General features: G+C 40.3%; 1 protein-coding gene across 2 annotated transcripts; it reads right to left on the bottom strand.

Moving 5' to 3' along the window:
• Positions 1–5,898: 5,898 nt before the first annotated feature.
• Positions 5,899–11,376, bottom strand: cks1b (CDC28 protein kinase regulatory subunit 1B). Of its 2 annotated transcripts, none has more exons than XM_071367179.1 (4): positions 11,173–11,376; positions 10,419–10,486; positions 10,125–10,266; positions 5,899–6,720 (listed from the first exon to the last, which is right to left on the bottom strand). In XM_071367179.1, exons 2-4 carry the CDS (start codon positions 10,475–10,477, stop codon positions 6,610–6,612), a joined length of 312 nt encoding a protein of 103 aa, XP_071223280.1. In that variant the 5' UTR covers positions 10,478–10,486; positions 11,173–11,376; the 3' UTR covers positions 5,899–6,609. The 2 variants fall into 2 exon arrangements, with proteins under 2 accessions (XP_071223280.1, XP_071223281.1); XM_071367180.1 differs by having other exon boundaries at positions 10,139–10,266; positions 11,173–11,374.
• Between the last annotated feature and the right edge of the window lie 670 nt (positions 11,377–12,046).

The following is a 12,046-nucleotide window of genomic DNA, read 5'->3' on the forward strand; positions in this document are numbered from 1 at the left end:
TCCGTAATCACAGTATATAGTACATTCTGAAAGTATTCAGACCACTTGACCTTTTCCACATTTTGTTACAGCCTTAATATTTCAACACAATGTCTGCTCAGGAAAATACATACCCCTCGTGATGAAGGAAGCCAATGACCTTATACAGTGGGGCAAAAAAGTATTTAGTCAGCCAGCAATTGTGCAAGTTCTCCCACTTAAAAAGATGAGAGAGGCCTGTAATTTTCATCATAGGTACACTTCAACTATGACAGACAAAATGAGAAAACAAATCCAGATAATCACATTGTAGGATTTTTTATGAATTTATTTGCAAATTATGGTGGAAAATAAGTATTTGGTCAATAACAAAAGTTTATCTCAATACTTTGTTATATACCCTTTGTTGGCAATGACAGAGGTCAAACGTTTTCTGTAAGTCTTCACAAAGTTTTCACACACTGTTGCTGGTATTTTGGCCCATTCCTCCATGCAGATCTCCTCTAGAGCAGTGATGTTTTGGGGCTGTTGCTGGGCAACACGGACTTTCAACTCCCTCCAAAGATTTTCTATGGGGTTGAGATCTGGAGACTGGCTAGGCCACTCCAGGACCTTGAAATGCTTCTAACGAAGCCACTCCTTCGTTGCCTGGGCGGTGTGTTTGGGATCATTGTCATGCTGAAAGACCCAGCCACGTTTCATCTTCAATGCCCTTGCTGATGGAAGGAGGTTTTCACTCAAAATCTCACGATACATGGCCCCATTCATTCTTTCCTTTACACGGATCAGTCGTCCTGGTCCCTTTGCAGAAAAACAGCCCCAAAGCATGATGTTTCCACCCCCATGCTTCACAGTAGGTATGGTGTTCTTTGGATGCAACTCACCATTCTTTGTCCTCCAAACACGACGAGTTGAGTTTTTACCAAAAAGTTCTATTTTGGTTTCATCTGACCATATGACATTCTCCCAATCTTCTTCTGGATCATCCAAATGCTCTCTAGCAAACTTCAGACGGGCCTGGACATGTACTGGCTTAAGCAGGGGGACACGTCTGGCACTGCAGGATTTGAGTCCCTGGCGGCGTAGTGTGTTACTGATGGTAGGCTTTGTTACTTTGGTCCCAGCTCTCTGCAGGTCATTCACTAGGTCCCCCCGTGTGGTTCTGGGATTTTTGCTCACCGTTCTTGTGATCATTTTGACCCCACGGGGTGAGATCTTGCGTGGAGCCCCAGATCGAGGGAGATTATCAGTGGTCTTGTATGTCTTCCATTTCCTAATAATTGCTCCCACAGTTGATTTCTTCAAACCAAGCTGCTTACCTATTGCAGATTCAGTCTTCTCAGCCTGGTGCAGGTCTACAATTTTGTTTCTGGTGTCCTTTGACAGCTCTTTGGTCTTGGCCATAGTGGAGTTTGGAGTGTGACTGTTTGAGGTTGTGGACAGGTGTCTTTTATACTGATAACAAGTTCAAACAGGTGCCATTAATACAGGTAACGAGTGGAGGACAGAGGAGCCTTTTAAAGAAGAAGTTACAGGTCTGTGAGAGCCAGAAATCTTGCTTGTTTGTAGGTGACCAAATACTTATTTTCCACCATAATTTGCAAATAAATTCATAAAAAATCCTACAATGTGATTTTCTGGAGAAAAAAATCTCATTTTGTCTTTCATAGTTGAAGTGTACCTATGATGAAAATTACAGGCCTCTCTCATCTTTTTAAGTGGGAGAACTTGCACAATTGGTGGCTGACTAAATACTTTTTTGCCCCACTGTATAACCCAGTTGGGACAAGGTACGGATGTTATAGGTTATATTCTGTCACCAGTGTTTTTTTTGTTTGTTTTGTTTGTCCATGATGCACGTCAATAGATATCGCTTTCCTACCCCCTCCTCCAGGTTTGATGAATGGACCAACCAGAACCTCAAGACCGCCATGGGCAAGTCCCTTGACGGGTACCAGGAACAGTGGGAGAACAACCTGAAGGTAATTCTCTTTGCACACAAAGAGCAGCGTCCAGGCCTCCACCATGTACGGACGGGAGCCGCAGCTGTTGACTGAGATAAACAATGCAATTGTATATACAATTATTGCATATACTCTATTCCTTCAAATTTGTGATTGACTTAGTGTTCTTGTTTGTCTATTGCTTTTGTTGTATAAATACTTTCCGATCACTGAAATCCAACCTGATGTGGTGGAAGTTGTCGAACCAGATCAGAATGCCTTCGAGGACCACCTTCAGGCACGGACTGAGAAGGATGTGGAGGTTTTTGACCAGGTAAAAATGATTGTCTGCTGTTAATTTATTTTCTGGACCTCCAAGAGATATATGTAAGACATGTATTTGTACTATGAAATACGATTGCATTTATTCCTGTTATCAATCAAGGTGAGACTGAACATCGACAAGGCGCAGGAGAAACAGAAGGAGAGCTACCGGAGCAGAATCAAGAAGGGGACCAAGTGCTACGACATCCTTCCGAATGACTTGGTTTGGAAGAAGGACGAAAGTAGGCGAGACCAGGGAAACCTCTCTGCTCTTTCGCTCCTAGCTGGGGTCAACTTCTGTTAAGGTGAATACAAAACATCTCAGATAATAACTCTTTGTATTTGCACACAAAATAACCTGAAGCTAGTTTTAGTTTCCCTAACCGATTTTTTTCCTTTGTCTTCCTAGGGTTACCTCGGTGGAAGCCAACAATCTTCTCCAGTTGGCGCAGTTGGATGGTCGACCACTGAAAGCCCTGACGCCCTACACTTATGTGAAGCCCAATAGACAAAGTATGTTAAGCTTTAGTTGACATTTGAGAAAGCAAGAAATGGTAGTTCAAATCAAATCAAATGTTATTTGTCACATGCATCTAATACAACAGGTGTAGACCTTACCATGAAATGCTTACTTGCAAGCCCTTAACCAACAATGCAGTTCAAGAAATAGAGTATTTACTAAATATTTACTGAAGTAAAAAATCAAATAAAAAGTTACACAATAAAATAACAATAACGAGGCTATGTACAGGGGGTACCGGTATCGAGTTAATGTGCAGGGGTACAGGTTAGTTGAGGTAATTTGTACATGTACGTAGGGGTAAAGTGACAACGCATAGATAATAAACAGTGAGTAGCAGTAGTGTAAAAATGTAAATAGTCTGGGTGTAAATAGTCCGGGTGGCCATTTCATTAATTGTTCAGCAGTCTTATATCTTGGGGGTAGAAGCTGTTAAGGAGCCTTTTGGAGCTAGACTTGGTGCTCCGGTACCACTTGCCATGCGGTAGCAGAGAGAACAGTCTATGACTTCGGTGACTGGAGATTTTGACATTTTTTTTTGCCTTCCTCTGACAATGCCTAGTATATACAGTTGAAGTCGGAAGTTTACATACACCTAAGCTAAATACATTTAAACTCAGTTTTTCACAATTCCTGACATTTAATCCTAGTAAAAATTCCCTGTCATAGGTCAGTTAGGATCACCACTTTACTTTAAGAATGTGAAATGGCAGAATAATAGTAGAGAATGATTTATTTCAGTTTTTATTTCTTTCATCAAATTCCCAATGGGTCAGAAGTTTACATACACTCAATTACTATTTGGTAGCGTTGCCATTAAATTGTTTAACTTGGGTCAAACGTTTCAGGTAGCCTTCCACAAGCTTCCCACAATAAGTTGGGTGAATTTTGGCCTATTCCTCCTGACAGAGCTGGTGTTACTGAGTCAGGTTTGTAGGCCTCCTTGCTCGCACACACTTTTTCAGTTCTGCCCACAAATTTTCTAAGGGATTGAGGTCAGGGCTTTGTGATGGCCACTCCAATACCTTGACTTTGTTGTCTTTAAGCCATTTTGCTACAACTTTGGAAGTATGCTTGGGGTCATTGTCCATTTAGAAGACCCATTTGTGACCAAGCTTTAACTTCCTGACTGATGTTTTGAGATGTTGCTTCAATATATGCCCATAATTTTCCATCCTCATGATGCCATCCATTTTGTGAAGTGCACCAGTCCCTCCTGCAGCAAAGCACCCACACAACATGATGCTGCCACCCCCGTGCTTCACGATTGGGATGCTGTTCTTCAGCTTGCAAGCCTCCCCCTTTTTCCTCCAAACATAACGATGGTCATTATGGCCAAACAGTTCTATTTTTGTTTCATCAGACCAGAGGACATTTCTCCAAAAAGTACGATCTTTGTCACCATGTGCAATTGCAAACTATAGTCTGTTTTTTTATGGCGGTTTTGGAGTACTTGCGTACTATTGTTTGTACAGACGAACGTGGTACCTTCAGGCGTTTGGAAATTGCTCCCAAGGATGAACCAGACTTGTGGAGGACTACAATTTTTTTTCTGGGGTCTTGGCTGGTGTCTTTTGATTTTCCCATGATGTCAAGCAAAGAGGCACTGAGTTTGAAGGTAGGCCTTGAAATACATCCACAGGTACACCTCCAATTGACTGAAATTATGTCAATTAGCCTATCAGAAGCGTCTAAAGCCATGACATTATTTTCTGGAATTTTCCAAGCTGTTTAAAGGCACAGTCAACTTAGTGTATGGAAACTAGGACTACTGAAAATATATTATTTCAGTGTAGATAAGGGAAGGACAAGTTAAGATAAAAATATGATAGCCAGACAAGCCAGTGTATGAATATGAATGCAGTGGAAATTAGCTGATTTGTGATATGTAAGGTAAGTAACTTTAATGTGTCAAGCAGATTACACGTTTTCTTTGCTATTTCCGAAACGTAGCAACGTTTAAGACATGGATTTCATGTTCTAATGTTAACAAGACACCCTAAAGTAGTTTGAAGTAATGTTTTCATTTCATTAGCTAAACAAAACTTGTTTAAACAGCGAAATTGTTGTGGAACTCAGACCTGTTTGCATAGCGATGATGAAAATAACGTAATTTGGACTGTAATGATCTTCAAAATTCGAATCATTAGGTCATCACAGCCTTTATATAGCAACGGACGCTAATAGTTTATCTAATCCCATTGTGACGCCGTGGGAGACACTTTTTGGCATGACAGGTCTACCTGGACATGTTGGCTGGGAGGGAAGGTCACTAAACATAAAAATAAATAAAAATTCAATCACTTTGATGCATTTCACAAGTTTGTGGTACATTTTCACAACTCTAAGCATACCATTCTGAACAGATCATCAAAATGGCTCATGTTTCAAAACTCTAATCATATTTTCAATTGTCTGGGTAAAACAAAGTCCCTTATTCACTTCACTGAATCACTTTGAATACATATTCCATCTGGTAACTGCTTTTCACAGTACAATCAATATTCACACTACTTTTGATATGATTTCCTTGACATTTGTTAAAACATAAACTAGCACTTAATGAAAGTGCTCAAAACGGATAACTATGTCTACTGAACAAACATTTTATAGTGCTTATACTCCATGGGTACCTTTGGACAGGGCCAGTATTTACCAACCCCCTTGTCTCAGTATTTATGCTACAATAGCTTGTATGTGCCAAGTTATTAGTCAGCCAGACATATCTGGTATACTGTGATCGTTGGCATACTGCCACCAACTCCTCGTTCGTTTTGTTTGTCCTGTCAGACCAGAGCCCTTGAACAGTGCCTCAGTACAACCTGTTTATTCCAATCCTGGCTGGTCCTGACCACCTGGTCGTGCTGCTGATCCCATTTATGCTGTGGAGCCCTGACCTGACTTCACCGGTCATGGTACCCTGTCTTCACCGCTCATGGTACCCTGTCCCAGACCTCTGTTGATCATGATAGGAGGGCTAATGGAATTTTACAGTAATTCAATGTAAATGTTTCAAGGACCAATTTACATGTATTTAAGTATGTATTTATTGTAGTGGGGACAGTACCATTAGTGCCACTTTAAGGATATATATATAAAAATGTTAAATAATAATTCACAACCACATCATAATCTGTGAGAAGAATTACAAATTAAAAAACATTTATTTCCGGGGTACAAGAATTCATAAATACTGAGCAGCTGATTTGTACAATAATAGACATGGCAAAAAAGATCTTGGGCCCCATTTTGACAGCTCTAAAATGCAGACAGTCAACAGCATCACTTATAATTGCAGGTCACAATTGTAAAAAAAAAAAAAAAAAAAACATTTTTACAGTGTCCAGAGTACTATCATCATTTGTACAGAGTAGGTGTGCATACACTTGATACAATCTGCAGTATTCAAAACAAGATGAATCAAGTGCCATAACAGGTATTTGATCATAGTCATTTTGGTCAAATCCCGGCACATTTGCGCTTTCAAAAATGTCCCCCTTACATTTTACACAGTTACTATATCGCTTAAAATAGATATGAGCATCATGTTAGTCAACGCACAGCGGGTAAGGTTTAGAATAAAGTGTTACCACAGCTTTTCTTTTTCTCCCCAGACATACACCCTGACAACATTATCAAGTTAGTCCTAATACAAAAAAGTTTGAATTATTACAGAAATACAAATAGAGAAAAGGATGAAAGGGTTCCAAGCAGATCCATAGGAAATGTGAAAGGCTTTACAGTGAGTGAGGACAGTGGGTTGGAGCGCTCGACTCTGGCTCCACTGCAATGTATACGATACACATGTGGAAAATAGTCTTTTCATCCATCCAACTGAAGTGTTCATCCATTTCCAGCCACTCTCTTATCTTCTTCCCGATGAGTGTTCTCCCGCGCACTCTGTCTGAGATCAGGCTGCGGGCAGAGGACGACGGAAAAGCAAGATGTGGGGCTCTGGAGAAAAAGAAAAAAATAATAAAAACAGGAAACATTTGAGAATGAAGTTCAGGAACTGAATGAAAAACATTTCAGGCGGTATCCCAAATATCTCTCCTTCCTTCCAAAGTGTGCACTTGTTTACGGCCCTTCACTAATTTGAAAGAAAATGGCTGGTATAAGAAACACGGTGGAAACTCCCTCTAGCCCATGCCTACACCACTCCAATGCATTCAGATTTGTGGGAAGTAGTGAACGAAAGGAGATATTATTGGGACTCATCCTTAGAGTCAGAGTTTGGAAAGCTGATAATTCTTTCATGTATTCTAGTAGTCTCGTGAGGCCACCCTTGATCCTTCCAAATCTCATCTCGTTGACTCAAATATTGAAAGTCTGGAGAAAAAACAGCTTACGTATCGGCCTCACGGCATTCGTCAGAGCTTTTATTTTTTTTAAATTAGCACCCTTATGTAGACCTAGCCCCACCCACATCCGTTCCATGCATCGAAAGGGGTTGAGGCGAAGGAAAAACAAAGTGCTACCAAATATAACAATATACATTTCATAAATATTCAAATAATGTGTGTAAATAAGACGTATTAAACACGTCTGTAAAACCACAATGAGGACATAGACCTACCAAGCAGGTTTTCATTAATATTGGGTACATCGTACGAAAAACCGAGTAATCTTAAATAGGAGCATAATTCATGTTCAAATCCAAAAACATTCTCTTTTACTCAGACTATTATTGTCACCTCCCCTGTCTGATATCTTAACTTCCTCTATGCCACAAAATCTAAAAAGGTAGAAATGTCATTTAGGTCATTAAAATGTACTGCGACTGGATAATCCCTGTCATTCTCCTGATTGAACCTCTATGTTCACAGATTCTCTGTTTGAGAGAACAAGAGGTTTTACCTACATAGCACAGCCCACATGGACATTTAATAATGTAAATAACATGGGTGGTGGAACACGTAATAATGTCATTTATTTGGAACCATTTTCCTGTATGTGGGTGGCAGAAATATTCACACAATATTCATCATATTGCACTGTGCGCATCCTCTGCATTTATAGCTACCATTTGGAAGAGGGCGTAAAAGAGCCTGGCTGATTTTCTTTTCTGGCTGGCAGTTGGCATGAACCAATTTAGCGCGTAAATTGTGACCTCTCCTATACACAATAAGTGGTGGATTTTTAAATTCAGCCGGCAAAGCTGGGTCCGATGATAAAATATGCCAGTGTTTCTTGACCACACCACCCACTTTTCGCGAGTTCAAAGTATATGTGGTTGTGAACATTACGGAGTGTTCTTCAGCGGGTCTTTTTTGTAGCAGTTCATCTCGTGTTGTTCCCCAATGCCAAATTAAGAGCTTCTTCTACACATTGTGGCGAACAGCCTCTTCTTAGAAACCTAGTGCGCATCTCCGCTGCTTTTTCTAGATAATCCTCTGTGGAGTGGCATATATACGACGCAGTCTGGAAAACTGGCTTCTTGGAAGTCCTCTTTTTAATGGCTCAGTATGGAAGCTGTCCCCCTGTAAGAGTATTTCTGTCCGTTTCTTTTCTATACAGAGTTGTAAACCTATTCAGCCAGCTCTAGAATAAAGTTTGTTGGTGGATATTCATTAGTGTCTCCATCTCCCAAATAGTGAGCTAGGGCTCCCAGCCCCCCCACATGGGGAATGCTGGTATATACTCTCGACATCTAGTGTGACCAAAATAGAGTCTTCTGTTAAACCCGTTATTAGTGAGATCTTGTTTATGAAGTCTATAGTCTTTCACACATGATGGCAATGTTTGCACATGAGTTTTAATAAGAGTCTACAAAGATCGACAACGGCTCTAGCATTGAGCCTATTCCTGCAACCACTGGTCTGCCTGGATAATTGCCTTGTGTTTTAGGTTTGTGTAATTTCGGTAAAATGTACAGGCATGGACGTATGGCACATTTGCAGCAAAGATATTCATATTCAGGTTTTGAGAGGGTTGTTTAATAGGGCTTGCTCCAGATTCGAGCATATTTCCCTTTGGAACACCTGTATGGGATCAACACTCAGTTTTCTATAGAAACGTTCATTGCTGAGTGTTGTCTGAATTTCTTCTTTATATTTTTCATAGTCTAAAACAACCACAGCACCCCCCTGAATCTTTCATTAATTCATTAAGTGCCTGTTCTTCTGTTCTAGTGAGATTCTTCTGAATGTGGTTTGTTTGTCTCCTATATACTGACATGGCTTCTTGTTCGACTAACCTACAATAGGTATTAATCGAAGAGTTGTTAACCATAGGACAGAATTTGCTTTTGGGCTTAAAATGGGTACCAGTTCTTTGATCTGTTTCTAGGCCCGAAACAGTGTTTTGAGAAAACGCATACGTTTAATCTTGCGAAAGAATATTAACAGATCTACTTTCATATCGAATGGTGTATCTGTACATGTAGGTACAAAAGAGAGGCCCTTAGATAAGACTGAGACGTGCGCGTCAGTAAGGTCTTTTTTTGGAGAGGTTAATTACAGCGTCCTGCTGTAGCTCCGTGTCCACGGCCTGTGTTCCTGGTCCCCTCGTCGACCGCTTACCTCCAACATCGTTCCTTTTCTTTCGTGGAGCCTTGTGTTGCTTCCGGGCTAAAAAAACCCCGGCTGTGTGCGATGATAGCGGGAGTCGCTGTCTGTAGGGAATTGGGTACGATGTACCCAATGACTAATGAAAACTTGCTTGGTAGGTCTGTGTCCTCAATGTGGTTTTACAGACATGTTTAATACGTCTTATTTTCACACTTTATTTTAATATTTATGAAATGTATATTGTTATATTTGGTGGCACTTATTTGTTTTTTCTTCGCCTGGAACGGATGTAGGTGGGGCTATGGGTGCAAAAAAAATAAAAACTCACAAAAGCTATGACGAAGGCCGTGAGGCCGATACGTAAGCTTATTTAAGATCAGTGATACTATCAAGAGAAGTGTAAAGTTTCTTATTGAACAAATGCAGGTAGTTCCCTCTCCGTTTCCCTCTCCGTTTCAGCCCGTTTAATTCTAAGTCAATACACCCCATATCACAAGATGGTTTATGCAGTACCCAGAAAATTCAACATGAGCTTCAAACATCTAAGGAGTAGCACATCCTAATCACCAATGACCCAAACCCAAGACATGGGTACAAAAGTAATCCCCAAGTCAGAGAGCTCCACAAAGTACAGTAGGCTACAATTCAGTGTTTGTATAACTCAATGTTATGCCGCTGGATTCACCACATCACACTGCCTACTGTACTGATATGAACCCCCATGGTGCGACATAGCCACAACTGTAATCCCCCAGTACAGTTCAGTGTTGTATTCCTCCATAATAGCCTTTATGCTGCTGTATTCACCAGCACTTCACTCTTTCTACTGTACTGAGCGTTAATACTAACATTCGACAGTGTACCTGGTTGATGGATCATGTAGTGTATCCAGCCTTGACTCTGCTGGACGCCCAGGTTCCTCCACTCAGTCTCTGACATCAGATGGGTCTTGGGCACACGCTTGGCAATGTCCTTGGGCAGCATCACATGCCTACAGAGAGTGGAGAAATTGAATGGTACTTTACTGAGTCGTGCAGTGTCAACATCACAGGGCTAGGAAGGAAGACCGCTGCCAGGCAAGACATACATATCGATATTAGCTAGCTAATAACTGTTTTAGAAAAACGTACAGCATTAACTTACCTATACTCGAATTTCTCATCGTCATATTTGTCAGAGTAATATATCTGCTTCTGAGACATGATGCCAACCTGAAAAAAAGAATGCATTTGAAAGTTTAGGTACTCAGGGATTTTACAGCAGGAGCATTACAAGGAATCCTGTCGACTGAATGTTCTATCCTGTGATTTGGACTGACTGAAGGAGTATTATGTTTATATTTAATTTACTACCCGAATAGTACGTAGCGGCAATACACCTCATCGTTTGAAGTCTACCAATAAACCTCCAAGTAGTAAAGCCCAAGCAAAGGCAATAACATGACATAATTACAGGTTTGTCAGGTCAGATGTGATCAATGCACCTGTATTGCGCATCATAAACCAATGAATGTAACTAGCTAACGTTAGATGGCTAAGTAAGGCGACAAGCTTTATCTACTACAGTAACGTTAGTAGCTACGTTTTTTGTTTAACTAACCCACCCTAGCAAACAAAATCTAGGTTAAATAACTAGCTATATCATACATAGCTAGTTCCTCATGTTCATCAGCATGTCACCCACTGAGTGTTCTAGCCAACATAGTTCATAAAACACAAAATGTCATCCAACAACCTTTGGAACTAGCTAGCTAAGTTAGCAGGCTAGTTAAATAGCTGGCTAACTTGCTAGCTAACAATAATGAATTAGCTCCCGTTAGCTAGCTAGCAGGCTTAGCTATCTAGCACTAAGCTTAGCTAGCTACTACGTTAGCTTTGACAAGTAAAACACAAATCACCTTTCTTCAAGTGGCTCGTTCCAAATTATTGTAGTCGTGATTTGGTGACGGAAAATCTAGAAATTTCACAACAGGCCTGTCTTTTCTGGAATATTGTCGGTCACCGATGTATTTATATTTCCATGTACAGTAGCTTGTAATGCTTCTGATGTGATATGGTCGATGGACCTTTTTCACGTGTCGCTGCGAGTTTCCCTCTCTTATGTTACTGATCCTGCCTTTCACCATTCAAAAACTCACTGCTGCTCCTCATTGGTCAATCCTCTCACATAAATGATCATGTGACATATGCTGAGTTTAGACGAGACACGCAAAGACCGTCATACCTGTCGACATAGAGGGACAAAGAAAGCTATAATGAGTCCTTTCTAACAAAAGAGCTGAAGGTGGTCTAGAAGTGTTGGATTTTGTTGACATAAATAACACTTTCAAGAAAAACTGGTTGAAAAAATGTTTGCTCGATACTGATTCAATATGGTATTTCATTCCAAATAATGTGTTTAATAAATTGGGAGGTCTTCAATTTTTACTGAATTGTAATTATATTCCTGAAAGATTACCTGCTAAATTGGCTAGGTTTCCCCAACAAGCTTTACTGGCCTGGAAAATATGTTTCCTGCACAATTTTTCCCCTCATAAAGCTCTTTTGTGGAATAATTCAGACATAACTGTAAGGAATAAGTCATTGTTCTACCCCAGCTGGCATGAGAGGAATATTGACTTTGTTCTTGATATTTTTGACAACAAGGGTAATATTCTCACATATGAACAATTTATAACATTGAAAGAGTTTCCAATACCTTTCAGAGAGTTTATTTCTGTGCTCAAAGCCGTTCCCAGTGGTCTAACTACACTTATGAAAAGTCATCTTAAT

This window comes from Salvelinus alpinus, chromosome 26 (assembly GCF_045679555.1).
Source record: "Salvelinus alpinus chromosome 26, SLU_Salpinus.1, whole genome shotgun sequence".
Lineage (NCBI taxonomy): Eukaryota > Metazoa > Chordata > Actinopteri > Salmoniformes > Salmonidae > Salvelinus > Salvelinus alpinus.

What these genes read in the sequence shown, in the direction of transcription:
- cks1b (XM_071367179.1), bottom strand. Translation starts at nt 10,477, where the DNA reads ATGTCTCAGAAGCAGATATATTACTCTGACAAATATGACGATGAGAAA. An exon ending in GATGAGAAATTCGAGTATAG is followed by an intron (nt 10,267 to 10,418) that starts GTAAGTTAATGC and finishes CACTCTCTGTAG; the next exon opens with GCATGTGATGCTGCCCAAGG. An exon ending in AACCAGGTACACTGTCGAAT is followed by an intron (nt 6,721 to 10,124) that starts GTTAGTATTAAC and finishes CTTTTTCTCCAG; the next exon opens with AGCCCCACATCTTGCTTTTC.